We start from the raw sequence: 18,027 nt of genomic DNA on the forward strand, positions 1-18,027 counted from the left end.
ACATAGCAAAAGCCTGTCTCTACAACAGTGTTTTAAAATATTAGCCAAGCATAGTGGCTTGCACCTGTAGTCCCAGTTACTTGGGAGGGTGAGGCAAGAGGACAGCTTGAGTCCAGGAGTTCAAGGTTGCAGTAAGCTGTGATTGTGCCATTGTACTCCAGCTTGAGTGACAGTGAGAAAACTTGTCTCTTAAAAATGGAAGGGAAAGAAAGAAAGAAGGAAGGGAGAATGGGAAAGAAGAAAGGAAGGGAGAGAAGAAGGGAGGGAGGGAGGAAACTATTAACATTGGTTCTGTCTTTGTAGGTGGTTGGGATTCGATGAGGCAGAAATGAAAGGGGATTTCCTATTCCATTTTTTATATTTTCATCATCTTGACCTCTTTTGTGTTTTTCTAATCTTTATTTTTCCACGTACCTGACTCTTCACAGAAATCTTTGCCTCTTTTGAAATGGGAATAGATTACTTGTATATGCATTCTTTTAAAATTTCATTTAAATAGTTAATATCTTACGTCTTGGTTTTATATGCTTTGCCTTTCAGCCCTGGAAAAAACTCGAACAGAATTATTTGACCTGAAAACCAAATACGATGAAGAAACTACTGCAAAGTAAGTCTGTCCGCTTGGCCTCCCTTATCGGCACGCGTTTTTCACCTGATTTTGCTTGTGTAGGGCAGGATCGAGAAGGTTCTTGACCTCTGTGCTGCTGCAGGGACACAGTGTCTTTCCCATGAGTTACTTGCGTCGGTTCAATGCACATTCTAGCACTCATTGGGTAACCCTTCCCACAAACTTCTTTCATTTACTGTAAAGCCTGGTCACTGCTATGCCTTCTGCCATGAACATTTGGGAGTTAGTTTATACAAGATGTGACACATGGGACATTTTTTGTGTGGAGTTGGGTCTGGGTAAATCACATCTCTTCTTCCTTGGGCCATAGTTCTTCATTTCTTCCAGGGCCCTTTAGGAAGGCCTGCCCCAGAATAAGCCCATTCCCATGCAGGCATACGGGTTCATGTCATACCTTGCAACGCTATGTGTGGATATACGGATAGACACAGATTCGGGAAGGCAGAGTCACAAAAGGCCAAGTTCCCACCCAGCTCTTGTCCAAAGGAAATTAGAGGTGTCCACTACAAGTGTACTTTTTACCAGCACATCTTTCGTGCAGAACACCAGCAAGGAAGAAATAACAATCGACATAAATCATGAAAAGATGAAGAAATGACAGAAATTGCTCCTAGCCATGGCCGCCTCTACCAAATTCCAGGGGGGCAATGCGAGGCTAGAGTTTGAACCCCGTTTTCCTGTTCTGGAAGGCTCTTCCCGTCTTCCGCGGAAATACACATGCGTGCTTACTGCCATGTCTCTTGGGTTTCCCTATTCCAGTAACTAAGGTCCCCCTACTCTGCTCACACAGTGCCTCCGTGGGCATCAGCAAGAAGATGGGTGCTTCTGAATGGCGCCGCTGTCCCGCCAGGCTCCAGCTCTATATGGGTGCTGGTACTTAGTATCCCTCTGCGCCATCTCACGTGACCTTGGGCTTTGAGGGTGCTGCTGGGTCTGTTGCTTTCGGGATGCTGTATGGGGTTCTTGGCCCTTTGCTCTGGGTCGTTTAGTAGCCTGAGACCTCAAGAGCCCAGCCCCTCGGCCTGGTGGTCAGAACGGATTCTGATCATGAGTATGAAACTGACAAAGACTAAAACATCACCACTAGATCAGCTACTTTCTTCTCTCAATTACTTCTGCTTGGACCTGATTAAGCAACTTACTTGTACTAAGTAAGTTGTTTTTCTCAGTAAATCTGATTTTTAAAAATTACTGTATTTCATCAGGCGTGGGCATGGTGGTATGTACCTGTAGTCCCAGCTACTTGGGAGCCTGAGGTGGGAGGATCATGTGAACCCAGGAGTTGAGGCTGCAGTGAGCTATGATCTTGCCACTGCACTCCAGCCTGGGCAACAGAGCAAGACCCTGTCCCTAAAAAAAATTTTTAATTAAAAAAATATTTTTTTGTTTTAAAAAACATGTCAGGGGCTTAATCCTCTTCACGTAAAAATTAGCCCTGTTGGCCGGGCGCGGTGGCTCAAGCCTGTAATCCCAGCACTTTGGGAGGCCGAGACGGGCGGATCACTAGGTCAGGAGATCGAGAACATCCTGGCGAACACGGTGAAACCCCGTCTCTACTAAAAAATACAAAAAAAACTAGCCGGGCGAGGCGGCGGGCGCCTGTAGTCCCAGCTACTCAGGAGGCTGAGGCAGGAGAATGGCGTAAACCCGGGGGGCGGAGCTTGCAGTGAGCTGAGATCCGGCCACTGCACTCCAGCCCGGGCGACAGAGCCAGACTCTGTCTCAAAAAAAAAAAAAAAAAAAAAAAAAAAAATTAGCCCTGTCTCAGGACTACAGCTGAGAGGGCAGTGGCTCCCTTGGGGTGCGCCCCACCAGCCCTCTGAAGTAAGAAACATTCTTGTCTCCCCAGTGGTGAGCCAGGCTGAGGGGTGTGGTGTGCACGAAGGGAAAGAGACTCACTCGGTTAGATGATAGGCACGGCTCAGAGATAATAGATTCATTCATTGATTCAACAGATGTTCACAGAGGCTTCCTCTGTGCCTTGCCCCGTGCAAATTCTGAGCCTTTTATGGCTCCATGGCCATTGCAATCCAACATGCCCAGTGCTGCAATCAAGAGGACGGGCACTGGCCATCAGCAGGTCAGATAGGGAGCCTGCAGGTGGCAGGCAGGGCACTCCCATTGGGATAGTCAGAAGAGAGTTTGGTTGGGTGCAGTGGCTCACGCCTGTAATCCCAGCACTTTGGGAGGCCGAGGCAGGTGGATCACCTGAGGTCAGGTGTTCGAGACCAGCCTGGCCAACATGGTGAAACCCCGTCTCTACTAAAAATACCAAAATTAGCTGAGCATGGTGGTGCACGCCTGGAACCCAAGCTACTGAGGTGACTGAGGCAGGAGAATCGCTTGAACTTGGGAGGCAGAGATTGCAATGAGCTGAGATAGCACCACTGCACCCCAGCCTGGGCGATGGAGCAAGACTCCATCACAAAAAAAAAAAAAAAAAGTCAACATTGGGCCTATTTGCAGAGGTGCAGTTCCTAGGCTCATAGTACCAGTAGGATTTCCACACCTGGGTTTGAATGAGCCAGAGGAGGGAAAGGAAGCTGGAGCCTGAAGGTGAGGGCCCCCTCGAGGGGAGCCGTGGCCTTGGAGAGGGGAGAGGGACCCAGGGCAGTGCCAGGGACCCCTCACCTGATCCCCTCTCTCCTCCCACCAGCCAGGGGAGCTGGGGAAGGGCATAAAACATCCCTGGCACTAGGGGAGTGCAGGGAAAGAATTGTCAAGGAAGGCTTCCTAAAGAGGGTGGTATGAGATTCGGGATTGGAAGATGAGTCAATTCAGGGTTTGCAGAGGTTTGTGAAGATGCAAGCCTGGCGAAGCCTGTCTTGGGGAGGACCCACCAGAGGTTCTGAATGATTTGCCTGTGGGGCAGGATGGGCGCAGCCTGGCAGGGCATTTCCCACATTAGAAACGGTCTGGACACTGACAAAGGCAGCCCAGGACCAACGACGTACACTAATAGTTCCCGGAGTAAGTCATCCCCCAAAAATGCAGAGAATGGCCTGAGATTATTGGATCTTGGCTACTTTCTTTTAACTTTGGAGGCCATGGGCTCAATCGGAGACTTCCTCTGCTGCCTTTCCCTCCCCTTTTATTTTCCAGGACAGATTTGTCACTGTTCCATCTGCTTCAAGTCCAACCTACGCATATTTTATTAGACCAGACACGTTTTCATTCATGCTTATGAATATAAGCCCCTTGGGGGTAAATCTTTTCACATATGGTCTTACAGCATTTCAAAAACGATTTCTTTTCCCTCTTCAGAAGGAGGGATTCTTAGGGCCGGGCGCGGTGGCTCACGCCTGTAATCCCAGCACTTTGGGAGGCTGAGGCGGGTGTCTCACTTGAGCCCAGGAGTTCGAGACCAGCCTGGGCAACATGGCGAAACCCTGTCTCTACAAAAAATACAAAAATTATCCCAGCGTGGTAGCTCGTAACCGTAGTCCCAGCTACTTATGGGGCTGAAGTGGGAGGATCACTTGAGCCCAGGAGGTCGAGGCTGCAGTGAGCCTAGATTATACTACTGTACTCCAACCTGGGTGACAGAGCAAGACCCTGTCTCAAAAAAAAAAAAAAAAAAAAAAGGAGGAATTCTTAAATATTTGTTGACGGGAATTGGAGAGGCATGAAGGAAGATGGGTTTTGGAGAAAGACTGACTTGGGAGTAATTCACTAGGGTCCACTACCAGCACTCTGTGTGACCCTGAATGAGCTATGAGCTGTCCACCTCCCTTTCTGACCTGTACAGCAGGCATACCAGGAGTCAAGTCACTGGGTGTTGTTTGTTGTTGTTTTTATTTTGTTCTGTTTTGAGATGGAATCTCACTCTGTTGTCCAGGCTGGAGTGCAGTGGCACAATCTCTGCTCACTGCAACCTCCGCCTCCCAGGTTCAAGCGATTCTCCTGCCTCAGCCTCCCGAGTAGCTGGGATTACAGGCGTGCACCACCACATCTGGCTAATTTTTGTCTTTTTAGTAGAGACGGGGTTTCACCATGTTAACCAGGATGATCTTGATCTCCTGACCTCATGATCCACCCACCTCAGCCTCCCAAAGTGCTGGGATTACAGGCGTGAGCCACCGCACCCGGCCCGCTGAGTGGTATTGAAGAGGAATGGGATGTGTGTGTACAGCACCTGGCATGGTGAGAGTCTGAGGCTAAGCTGTCGACAGATAGAAGCTATTCCCAGCAAGCTCACAGCAGGGCATGGTATGCGTTTCTGAAATTAATGGCCTTGGAGGAAATTGACCTTCACCACGACGGACTGGGTGCACATTGCCTGTCTGTCATGGGGAGATGTCACAGGGTACCCATCCCTCTCCCCGGTTTTGGGGAGAAGCCCGCAGGTCTATGGCACCGAGGCTGCTCCGAGACCCTGGTTTATCGTGAGCAGTCATCGCCATGTGTCAGCTGGGACAGCACGGGCTGACTGTGGTGGAGACAACGGCAGTAAAGTTTTCCATGTGTAGGCTTGAAGCAAAATGTAATTAGCCTTTATGTGCAGAACAAGGGCCCATTGATGAATACAGCTGGTCTTTGTTTTGTCCTGTCGTTGAGAGTGGGAGGTAAAAGTGTTCTTCTTCATGTTTATTAATGCAAGATTCCTTAGACAAATGGCAAGCACAGTTTAATATTTGTTGGAACATGGGGGCTTTGCCAAAACAGTTGTTGTGTAAGAAGATTGCAAGGTTTCCGATTATAACCATTTCTGGGTTAAATAAATGAATTATTTCTGCCCTTTTTTTCTTTTTGGAAATTTTTTTTAGAGTCGGGGTCTCACTGTGTTGCCCAGGGTGGTCTCAAACTCCTGGCCTCAGGTGATCCTCCCACCTCAGCCTCCCAAAGTGCTGGAATTACAGGCATGAGCCACTATGCCTGGCATTCTTTTTTCTTTAGTTAAAAACATAGCTCCTTCTCAGATGGTCACCCTGTGTACGGATCTTCCCACTTCTCTTAGCAAATGGAGATTTACCACCCTAATAGCCTTAACCTTGGCGAGTCCAGCAAAGGAACGTGGTGTGGATTTTAACATCTAAACAATTTCCTGGGATGGATGGCCATGGAGGTGGCAGATCCCTGGAATCATGCAGCAGCAGCCGGCCCAGAGAGAGGCCTGGGCATCCCTCACTGCCCCAAGTTCCTGCATCCATCTCCTGCAGCTGTTCACTTACTTGTTATTGAGTTTGGGTTGCTACTGCACCCTCCAGCAGGAATGTCGCCCTCCCAGCCAAGCGGCTAGTGTTCCGGGCAAAAGTGCAGGAATTCCCATTTTTGCTGAAGTCCACGATCCTATGCCCTGTCCCCCCGAATCTGGGTTAGAAAAGGACTTCCAGCTGCAATACACACAGTCAGCTTCTTGCATTCCTCCCCACTCGTGGGCCGAGGCACTGAGCCTTGATGAAAGAAAATATTGAATTGCACTGAAATACTACATTTTTTATAGCTCACGTTAGTCTTAGGAGAATTTGCACCTCCCAAACCTTTCCTGCCAGTAAAATTCATATTTCTTAAGGTTACTCATGTTGTATTCCTAGCGTATATGCTTTTTTCAAAGAATGACATTGTGTATACACATACTTCCACAGTATGGTTACAAAAGAGACATTTACGAGGAACTTCACTTGGGTTAATTTTAGAGTATTTTCTTTATAACGTGTGTATAACCAGTGCTTCATCACAAAACACAACGTGCTCTGAAATAGCAGAAAACTTTCCTGTGGCTAACTCAGTGTGGGGAAGCCTCTATGCTTCTTTGGAGGGATAGAGAAATCCAGGTCCCAAAAGAGGACATAGGACGGAATTTGGAAAGGGGAGGAGGCGGGGCCCAGTGGCTCACGCCTATCATCCCAGCACTCTGGGAGACCGAGGTGGGAGGATCACTTGAGCCCAAGAGTTTGAGACCAGCCTGGGCAACATAGTGAGACCCCATCTCTACCAAAATATACAAAAAATTAGCTGGGCGTGGTGTTGTACCTTTAGTTCCATTTACTTGGGAGGCTGAGTTGGAAAGTTCGCGTGAGCCTGGAAGTTCCAGCCTGTAGTGAGCTATGACTGCATCACTATACTCCAGCCTGAGTGACAGAATGAGAGCCCGTCTATAAAAATAATAATAATAATTTTTTAAAGGAGGGGAGGAGGATACCAGCAATTCAAGACAACTCTCTGCATGCTGAATGTGGATAGGATGGATACTTTCTTTTTATTTATTTATTTATTTATTTATTTATTTATTTATTTATTTGAGTCAGGATCTCTCTCGGTTATTCAGGCTGGAGTGCAGTGGTGCGATCATGGCTCACTGCAACCTCTACCTCCCGGGTTCAAGGGATTCTTCTGCCTCAGCTGCTGGAGTAGCTGGGATTACAGGCTCGTGTCACTATGCCTGGCTAATTTTTGTTTTTTGGTGTTTTTTTTTTTTTTTTGAAACTGAGTCTTGCTCTATTGCCCAGGCTGGAGTGCAGTGGCACGATATTGGCTCACTGCATCCTCCGCCTCCCGGGTTCAAGCGATTCTCCTGCCTCAGCCTCCCAAGTAACTGGGATTGTAGATATCTGCCACCACACCCAGCTAATTTTTGTATTTTTAGTAGAGATGAGGTTTTGCCATGTTGGCCAGGCTGGTCTCGAACTCCCAGACTCAAGTGATCCGCCGGCCTTGGCCTCCTGAATTGCTGGGATGACAGGCGTGAGCAGCTGGGATGGATACTTTGTTTACGTGCTGTGCTGGACTATTTCACAGTGGTTTCCTGAGTGTTATCTCGTCTGCCCTTTCCTGCAGTCATCAAGGCAGCTTTTACTGTGCTCATTGCATGGATGAGGAGGCAGTCCCAGGAACACGCAGAGTCAGGCCCCGGACCTGGTCCTTTAGGCTCAAATTCCAGTGCTTTTTGCTTGAGACCACAGCAGTCTTCAAAGCCCCTTTCTGGTGCCAGTTTCGTAATCAAGCAGTGAAGGTGAGGGCTAGCCAGGTGAAGGCAGGCATTCCCGGGGGGTTCAGCCTTTCCCAGTCTCACAAGCCCTCGTTGTATTGACCCTAGCAGATTGATTTTTCCCTTTCTGAACAATAATTCCTCATGAAAGACTCACGGAACTGGGGCCAGGTAGAGCCCAGTTGACTAAACCTGAGAATCACCCAACTGTCTTGACCATCATATTTAGACAAATATTGCATCCCCTGATTGAATTTGAAAGGGACCACTTAAGCATCCTGAAAATAGAGTCTGTCTGCTGTACCTTTAAGAATGTAAAATGTTCTATTTCCTGGCTTTTTGATGAGTCATCAGTTTCCAGTACTAGTTGCTGTAATTATCCTGGTTGGATTAATTTCCCTAAAAATAGAGAAGCAGCCACTTTTATGGTTTTGAGAGTATGGACTTGAATAAAGAACCTCCTGTCCCTTAAACCTTAGAGAGCTCTAAATCAGACTTGCAGGGAAAAACCGATGGCCAGTTTTTTTTGTTTTGTTTTGTTTTTTTCCTTCTTCCTGTGTCTTATCTCCAATAGGGCTTGTGGATTTTGTAGAATTCTTGGGATTTTTTTCATCTCTGTACAAGTATTTTGCCCCACACCTGAAAATTGATGCCTGGGTGAGCCCTGAAGGAATTTCCTTGTCTTTTGTACCAACACCAGCTGTCTTGGCCCCCTCTGAATAGTACAACCATGACCTGGTGTCTCCCCAGGCTGGGGCCTGGGCAGAAACAGGGGGTGGCTTCATAGTTCCAAGTCCAGGTAGAAATTCCTCTGAGCATCAAAGATTCTTTGCCTGTTCTGTGGACCCCAGACCTGGCTAGGAAATGTAATTGACATGTAATAGACATGTCTGTTGCAAAGCATCAATGAGAATTGCCAAACTTGACTCCTCTCCTTCATTGGTGTTTAGGGAAGCCCTGCTTTACCATGGTAGGTGTGGTGTCAGTTGCTGGAACGATAAAGACAGGGTGGGAGGCGGCTTACAGACATCACATGCACACACACAGGCTCACACACTCTGTACCCAAAAACACGTACACATAAATAGAGAGGCAGCCGGGCACGGTGGCTCACACCTGTAATCCCAGAACTCTGGGAGGCCGAGGCCGGTGGATCACCTGAGGTCAGAAGTTCAAGACCAGACTAGCCAACATGGTGACATCTCATCTCTACTAAAAATACAAAAATTAGCTGGGCGTGGTGGCGCGTGCCTGTAATCCCAGCTACTTGGGAGGCTGAGGTAGGAGAATCACTTGAACTCGGGAGGCAGAGGTTGCAGTGAGCCGAGGTCGTGCCACTGCACTCCAGCCTGGGCAACAGAGTGAGGCTCTATCTCAAAAATAAAAAAAAAATAAAAAAACAGAGGAACTGTGCATGTGTCCATGTATATAAACATGTTTATGAATATAAACATGCAATCAGTTTTTTTTAATTTTTTATCATACAGTCTCTCAACCAGTCCTACTGCTTTTATTTTCTTTCTTTCTTTTGAGACAGGATCTCACTCTGTCACCCAGGCTGGAGTGCAATGATATGATCTTGGTTCCCTACAACCTCCACCTCCAGGGTTCAAACGATTTTCCCACCTTAGCCACCCAAGTCGCTGGTATCACAGGCGTGTATCACTACACCTGGCTAATTTTTGTATTTTTAGTAGAGATGGGGTTATTCACCATGTTACCTAGGCTGGTCTTGAACTCCTCAGCTCAAGTGATCCACCCATCTCAGCCTCCCGAAGTGCTGGGATTACAGGCATGAGCCACCGCGCCTGGCCAATAAAGCAACCATATTCATCCAGCATCCTTTAAGAGGGTAGAGAAAATCATTATTCACAGACTGTCACCTGGGTTTGGCGTGCATTCATACAGACTTTACCTATTTAAGAGATCCTTAAAGTTTTTCTGATTCACTGTTAAGGCAAGCCTAGGGATTTCACAGTGTATATGTGAAGGAAATAGGTAACGGACTGTTGAGTGAATACAATGTATAGATCGTAGCACATATGGTGATCTGTGAAACGGGGGTGTCATGACACACCCCTTCCTGCATCCCAGAATTGTGAGGGTCAGGCATGGTAACGGGCGTTCCTGCAGCCTGCATAGCAGTGCCAAATGCAGGCTGCATTCCAGCAGTGTCACTGCTGGGTATTTATCCAAAGAAAGGAAATGGCTGTGTTGCAGGCATGCCTGCACTCACACGTTGATCACAGCACTATTCACACAGCAGCCTAGATGGGGAAGTGACCTGTGCGCCCAGCTTCAGATGAGTGGATGAAGAAAATGTGGTGTAGATCCACAGCATAATACGATGGAGACTTACAAAAGGAAATCCTGCCATTTGCAACAACAACATGGATTCATCTGGGGGATGTTACGTTAAGTGAAATGAACCAGGCACAGAAAGACGAATACCGCAAGATCTCACTCATGTTGACTCTAAATGTTGATCACATAAAAGTTAAGAAGAATGGTGGTTACCAGGGGGTGAGGAGAGGTTGGTTAAATGATACATATTTATAGGTGGACAGGAGGAATAAGTTTGAGAGATATATTAGACAGCATAGTGACGATAGTTAAAGCCGATATATTGTAAAATAAATGTGGTTAATAGAAATTTTTTTTTTCTTTGAGACAGAGTTTCCCTCTGTTGCCCAGGCTGCAGGGCAGTGGCATGATCTCAGCTCACTGCAACCTCCACCTCCTGAGTTCAAGCGATTCTTATGTCTCAGCCTCCCAAGTATCTGGGAATACAGGCACACACCACCATGCCCAGCTAATTTTTGTATTTTTAGTAGAGACGGGGTTTCGCCATGTTGGCCAGGCTGGTCTCGATCTCCTGACCTCAGGTGATCCGCCCGCCTTGGCCTTTTAAAGTGCTGGGATTACAGGCGTGAGCCACCGCCTCCGGCCTCATTTTTTAAGTATAGACTGAAAACTACCTCAAAAGAGGGCCTTTATCCCATGGTCTGTACACACAGGCTTCGCACATCGTGGCTGTGCAGGAACTCTTGAGCCTTCCCTGTGATGATGACTGGGTCAGGGTTACCACCTCTGTAGTGTTCAGCCTGCAGTCTGCCCAGTGAGGACATTTGCGCTCTGGAAAGGTAAAGTCAGGATGCTGTTGGCTCCTAAGCAGAAAGCAGGCACCACCCGGCCTTCAAGTGCTTCAACAGTGAAGAGTTAGGACGGAGGCCCAGCCTGGAACATTCCTGCCACCTTCTGCCCCCAGTAAAATTCCTTAAAGCTGTGAGGTTCTGACTCACCACGGGGAGTCCCTGACTGCCGCTGGGAGGGCCTGGGCTACGCAAATCTCAGTGACATGGCACGTCTTATTTGCTTCAGAAGTGGCAGAGGAGAAAGTGACTCACCTCACGCTGCGCGGTCCCACCCAGGGTCCTTGTGAAGAAAGGTGGGAAGGCTGGCAGAAAGGAGAACCGTCCTTCCCGTGGGATACTCCTGAGATCGCACCACTCCACTCCGGCCTGCTTGATAGGAGTGAAACTCTGTCTCAAAAACAAAAACCAAAAAAAAAAAAAAAACACAGGCACTATACATGTGTCCATGTATATAAACATGTTTATGAATATACTTAATTTTTAAAAAGAATTTTATCATGCAGTCTCAACCAGTCCTACTGTTTTTATTTTATTTATTTATTTATTATTATTTTTTTTTTTTTTGAGACAAAGTCTCACTGTATCACCCAGGCTGGAGTGTGGTGATTCAATCTTAGCTCACTATACAACCTCTGCCTCATGGGTTCAAGCAATTTTCCCACCTCAGCCACCCAAGTAGCTGGAATTATAGGCTGTTTCCTTTTACATGACATTATTTTCCTTTTTAGAGTTTTTGTTTTATTTTTATTTTTGAGACAGAGTCTCATACTGTTGCTCAGGCTGGAGTGCAGTGGTGTGATCTCGGCTCACTGCAGCCTCTGCCTCTTAGGTTCAAGCAATTCTCCAGCTCAGCCTCCCGAGTACCTGGGACTACAAGCGTGCACCACCACTTCCGGCTATTTGTATGTGTGTGTGTATGTTTTGTAGAGACAGGGTTTTATCATGTTGGCCAGGCTGGTCTTGAACTCCTGGCCTCAAATGATCCTTCCGCCTCAGCCTCCCGAAGTACTAGGATTACAGGTGTGAGCCAATGCGCCTGGCCCATGACGTTATTTTCAAGTACAAAGCTGTATATGTTTACTATACAAAATTTAGAAAATTCTCAAAGATTTTTTTAAAAGAAGCAGATTATCACTCATAATCCCACAGCAAAGACAATCATTGTTAACATTTTGGCCTATTTCCATAGTCTTTTTTTTCATTCAGATTGTTCCTTACATTATTACATATTGGGCATTATGTCCCCCTAAACCCATCGTAACTTGTAAATACCTTAAGTCTAAAATGCGTTTAATACACCTAACCTGAACGTCATAGCTTAGCCTCACCTATTTTAAGCATCCTCAGAACACCCACATTAATTAGCCTACAGTTAGGCAAAATCATCTAACACAGCTGTCCCCAACCTTTTTGGCAACAGGGACCAGTTTCATGAAAGACAATTTTTCCACGGACCAGTGCGGTGGGGGGCGCAGTTCAGAATGATTCAAGCATGTTCTATTTATTGTGCACTTTATTATTATGACATTGTACTATATCATGAAATAATTCTACCATCATGTAGGATCAGTGGGAGCCTGAGCTTGTTTTCCTGCAACTAGACGGTCCCATCTGCGGGTGACGGGAGACAGTGACAGATCATCAGGCGTTAGATTCTCATAAGGAGTGTGCAGCCTAGATCCCTCGCATGCGCAGTTCACAGTAGGGTTTGCCCTCCTATGAGAATCTAATGCTGCTGCTGAGCTGACAGGAGGCAGAGCTCAAGCAGTCATGAGAGCAATGGGGAGCAGCTGTAAATACAAACGAAGCTTCCCTCCTGCGGTGCATCTCCTGCTGTGCGGCCCAGTTCCTAACAGGCCACAGATGTGGCCCAGGGACTGGGGACCCCTGATCTATATAGTGCTTTCTTTTTTCTTTTTATGAGATAGGGTCTCACCCTGTCACCCAGGCTGCAGGGCAGTGACACTATCATAGCTTCCTGCAGCCTCCAACTCCTGGGCTCGAGCAATCCTCCTGCCTCAGCCTCCTGAGTAGCTGGGACTGCAGGTGTGTACCCCACGCCAGGCCAATTTTTGTGTTTTTTGTAGAGACAGGGTCTTGCCGTGTTGCCCAGGCTGGTTTTGAACTCCTGGGCTCAAACAATCCTCCTACCTTGGCCTCCCAAAGTGCAGGGTGGGATTATAGGCGTGAGATACTTCGCCCAAACTCGTCTGTTTTTTACCAGTGGCATAGACTGATAACATGATTTTGATTTCTAGGGTTTTTTTTTTTTTTTTTAACACCTGACATGTTGTAAATATTTCTTGCTTATCATTAAATATGCTTCAGAAACACAGTGTACACTGCGTAACATTCCATCACGTAGGTGAGTCCTAAGACCCACTTGTTTCCCTGCTGTTCAGGAGCCTGATTTATTACACTGCTTTCGTTGCCCTACAGGTTTTAATCTGGGGAGCTTTGTCCCCCTTCTTTTTATGCCTTTATGTTCTGCCAGTGGCTGTGGCATCTTTTTCGTTTTTTTGTTGTTGTTGTTTATTTTTTTGTTTCTTTTGAAATGGAGTCTTGCTCTGTCGCCCAGGCTGTAGTGCTGCGGCATGATCTCGGCTCACTGCAACCTCCACCTCCCAGATTTAAGCGATTCTTCTGCCTCGGCCTCCCAAGTAGCTGGGACTACACGTATGTGCCACCACGCCCGGCAAATTTTTGTATTTTTAGTAGACAGGGTTTCGCCATGTTGGCCAGGCTGGTCTTGAACTCCTGACCTCAGGTGATCGGCCCGCCTCAGCCTCCAGAAGTGCTGGGAGTACAGGCCGGCTGTGGAATCTTGAGGTAGCCTCCCAAGGCCATCATCAGACAAGTGAGTTTGGAAGCCCAGAATTCTCCAAAGATTCACAGCAGCACTGGCACGGGGCCCGTGTTCCTAGGCTGCTGCTCTGTGATATTTGTAGACGTCTCTAATGAAAAGTCAGGGACAGTGGATGATGTGCACGGCTCAGAGACCCTTACTCTGGTCCCATCTGTCCCCAGGTGTGGCCCCACAAAGCCCCTCCCTCGGCCGCAGCACCGACCTCTCTAGTAAAATGAAAGGATCGGACCAAACGCCAGGCAGGACAGAGGAGCCGGCCCCTTTGTCAGCCTCTTGCATTTTCTTGCCCAGTTCTACTTCCCAGAGGCCTGGATCTCTGATACTGTCTCCCAGCGGGGCCTGTTTGTGGAGTGGCCTTCAGGCAGGGCTGCATCCAGGGCATGGGGCACAGCATGAGTCACTGTGGGAAGAACCTCGGTTGTAACATCATAAAGACCTGGGTTTAATTCCCAACTCCATGAATTATGTAACCTCAAGCAGGGCAGGAGTTTTCCTTACTCAGACCTCAGTATTTTCATAAGTGAAACAAAAGAATGCCTTGCCTCATCTGTAATCCCAGCACTTTGGGACATCAAGGCAGGTGGATCATTTGAGGCCAGGAGTTCAAGACCAGGCTGGGCAACATGACGAAACCCTGTCTTTACTAAAAATACAAAAATTTGCCAGGCGTGGTGGCAGGTGCTTGTAATTCTAGCTAGGAAGCTGAGGCAGAAGAATCACTTGAACTGGAGAGGTAGAGGTTGCAGTGAGCTGAGATTGTGCCATTGCACTCCAGCCTGGGCAACAGAGAGAGACTCGGTTTCAAAAAGAAAGAAAAGAATGCCACATTAGTGCCTGGCACAGGACCTCTATAAAGGGTGGCTGACATTGCTGCTGCTGCCTGCAAGGTACCTGGCATCACTTGGCACATTTTAAAAAGGTCTGCTTACCTCCCCCTGCTCAAGGTGTCTTCCCACCCTTAAGAATTCTGAAACCCCGTCTCTACTAAAAAAATACAAAAAAAAAAACTAGCCGGGCGAGGTGGCGTGTGCTTGTAGTCCCAGCTACTCGGGAGGCTGAGGCAGGAGAATGGCGTAAACCCGGGAGGCGGAGCTTGCAGTGAGCCGAGATCGCACCACTGCACTCCAGCCTGGGCGACAGAGCGAGACTCCGTCTCAAAGAATTCTGTTGCTTTCCATGAAGAATTTATAAAAATCATTATCTGCACTGCAAGACCTGCTCATCCATATTAGCGTGCCACAGCTGGGGGACCCAGGTATAAGGCTTTGTTTCCCATCATCTTCCTCAGGGACCCTAAATTTTAAAATCTGCATTAGTCACCATTGAGGTACCACTAAATATGGTGGCCAGAAGTTCCAAGTTCAAACCATTGCACAACTGCAAATGCCTTCATAGACATGTCTCTAAAAAATCAACACCGGGACAAGGCACAGTGGCTCACCCCTGTAATCCCAACACTTTGGAAAGCCAAGATGGGCATATCACTTGAGGTCAAGAGTTCGAGACCAGCCTGGCCAACATGGTAAAACCTCGTCTCTACTAAAAATACAAAAATTATCCGGGCGTGGTGGTGGGCGCCTGTAAACCCAGCTACTCAGGAGACTGAGGCAGGAGAATGGCTTGAACCCAGGAGGCAGAGGCTACAGTGAGCCGAGATTGTGCCACTGTACTCCAGCCTGGGAAGCAGAGTGAGACTCCATCTCGAAGAAAAAATCAACACCAGAGGTTAATAATCTAGTAACTAACTGTCTTCTATGTGCCACATTTTTGCAAGATCCAAGTTTTAAAGTGAGAACAAGCTGTTCGGTCCCCTCCCAGCTGACCGTGACACCGAGGTGGTGGCCCACGTTGGAGATCTGGCTCCATCTGGCTTGGAGAATTTGGGGCACCCTGGGCTGGTGTGAAACAAATTAAAAGAGGTGCCAAACAGCCAGGCACCCAGCAAGGATGCCCAGGGCTCTTGTTTGGGGATTTCATTAAAAAAACTTTTTGGAACCCGCCTCAAAGAATGAAAAGTTTCCTATAGGAAGGCAGGAGCCAGGGAGATAATTGAACTCATTGATTTCCTTCACGGCTTGTTTGCCCTTTCATTCTCTTCCCGAGGTGCTATTTGTTGAGGAATGTCTCCAATTGCCAGAAAGACAGTGGGGTGTCTCATATTTCCTCGCCACCTCTCCTGAGTTCTAAGGCAAGCCTGCAATATGAATTTTTAATGCCGAGCTTTATGGCATCACTCCTGCACAGCCCGAATGCATCGCTCTCCTGAGCCTTCAGATTTAATGCTCCAATGAACAGAGCAAAGACTAGGGCATTCAACATCAGTGAGAATTAACCCCCAAATGACCACGCCGGTGCCCTCTGATTTTCCTAAAGGGAGTTGGGAAAAAATAAAATAAAAATTATGTAATGTTGGCCAGGTGAGGTGGCTCACACCTGTAACCTCATCACTTTGGGAGCTGAGATGGGCGGATCACCTGAGGTCAGGAGTTTGAGACCAGCCTGGCCAACATGGCAAAACCCCATCTCTACTAAAAGCACAAAAATTAGCTGGGCATGGTGACAGGAGCTTGTAATCCCAGCTACTTGGGAGGCTGAGGCAGGAGAATCGCTTGAACCCAGGAGGCAGAGGTTGCAGTGAGCTGAAATCACACCACTGCACTCCAGCCTGGGCAACAGAGCAAGACTCCATCTTACAAAAAAAATTATGTAGTGTTGAGAATCCTTGCTATCAAAATAGCCTGAAGCACAAAAGCACAGCTTATTCTTTAAATTTTATGGAATAGCCTATATTTTTACCTTTTCACTTCTTCTAAGTTGGACGACGTGTGGTTCGATGCATTTCTGTGATCTTCCCACCCTTAAAAAAAAAAAAATCTCTGCAGGCCGGGAGTGGTGGCTCACACCTGTAATCCCAGCACTTTGGGAGACTGAGATGGGCAGATTGCCTGAGATCAGGAGTTCGAGACCGGCCTGGCCAACATGTTGAAACCCCGTCTCTACTGAAAATACGAAAATTAGCCAGGCGTGGTGGCGCATGCCTGTAGTCCCAGCTACTGAGAAAGCTGAAGCAGCGAGATCGTGCCACTACATTTCAGCCTGGTCTACAGAGTGAGACTACGTCTCAAAAAAAAAAAAAAAAAACTCTCCAATTTGTAGGATTTTAATGAATATATAGATGACCAGCTGCTGTGCGGTTTCCATGGAAAGCCCAAATGTAATTAGAAATCCAATTTCCGATGGATTTTTCCAATGGAAAAAGGACCAGTTGTGTTAAGTGGCTAATTCTTTTTGTACGCAGATGGTTGATTGTCATTTTCTTAGAGTAGCTTTCTGAATTTTTGCAGACGTCAAAACTAAGAAAAAGTTGTATGTAAAAATTGCTCTGAGCCTGGCGCAGTGGCTTACGCCTGTAATCCCAACACTATGGGAGGCCGAGACGGGCGGATCATGAGGTCAGGAGATCGAGACCATCCTGGCTAACACGGTGAAACCCCGTCTCTACTAAAAATACAAAAAAAAAATTAGCCGGGTGCAGTGGCGGGCACCTGTAGTCCCAGCTACACGGGAGGCTGAGGCAGGAGAATGGCGTGAACCCGGGAGGCGGAGCTTGCAATGAGCCGAGATTGCACCACTGCACTCCAGCCTGGGCGACAGAGCAAGACTCCCGTCTCAAAAAAAAAAAAATTGCTCAATTGTCCAGGCGCGGTGGTTCACGCCTGTAATCCTGACACTTTGGGAAACCGAGGTGAGAGGGTCGTTTGAGGCCAGGAATTCAAAACCAACCTGGGCAAAACAGCGAGACGTAATTTCTATTAAAGAAAAAAGTTTGAAAATAAAAGTTCCTCAAATTTAAGTACATTAAAGAAGGACAGAGTCTTTAGTAAATGGTAGAATAACGGGCCAACTGTGTAGAAGCCAGTAGAATCAGAGCTGAGCCCCACGCAAAATAAAGTCTATTATTTATTCATTTATTTATTTAGAGACAGGGTCTTGCTGTCTCGCCCAGGCTGGAGTGCAGTGGCATGATCTCAGCTCACTGCAACCTCCGCCTCCCGGATTCAAGCAATTCTCCTGCCTCACCCTCCTTAGTAGCTGGGATTACGGGCATGCACTACCACACCTAGCCAATTTTTGTATTTTTAGTAAGGATAGGGTTTCACCATGTTGGCCAGGCTGGTCTCGAACTCCTGACCTCAAGTCATCCACCCACCTCTGCCTGCCAAAGTGTTGGGATTACAGGCGTGAGCCACCACACTCAGTTTAGATGTTTAAAACATTTAAATGTGACCAAAAAGAAACCGATAAAAACACTAGGAACAATTTTAGGTGGATATTTATACAATAAGGGGGTGGAAAAAAACTTTTTTTTTAAGCGTGATGCCAAAAGTAGAAATCACAAAGGGAAATTCAGAGCTTTGTGGAGATGGATGAGCGGTTAGATAGATGGATG

The 18,027-nt window shown here is 47.3% G+C and overlaps 1 protein-coding gene across 25 annotated transcripts in view; it reads left to right on the plus strand.

The window, feature by feature from the left end:
* Positions 1-18,027, plus strand: part of CUX1 (cut like homeobox 1) — a 472,906-nt gene that overhangs the window by 303,167 nt on the left and 151,712 nt on the right. For all 25 annotated transcript variants that reach the window (XM_045387934.2, XM_045387935.2, XM_045387936.2 and 22 more), the window contains one exon: positions 541-607. In XM_045387934.2, the coding sequence (XP_045243869.2) occupies positions 541-607 (67 nt within the window). The remainder of the gene's footprint in view (positions 1-540; positions 608-18,027) is intronic.

This window comes from Macaca fascicularis, chromosome 3 (genome assembly GCF_037993035.2).
Source record: "Macaca fascicularis isolate 582-1 chromosome 3, T2T-MFA8v1.1".
NCBI classification, from domain to species: Eukaryota; Metazoa; Chordata; class Mammalia; order Primates; family Cercopithecidae; genus Macaca; species Macaca fascicularis.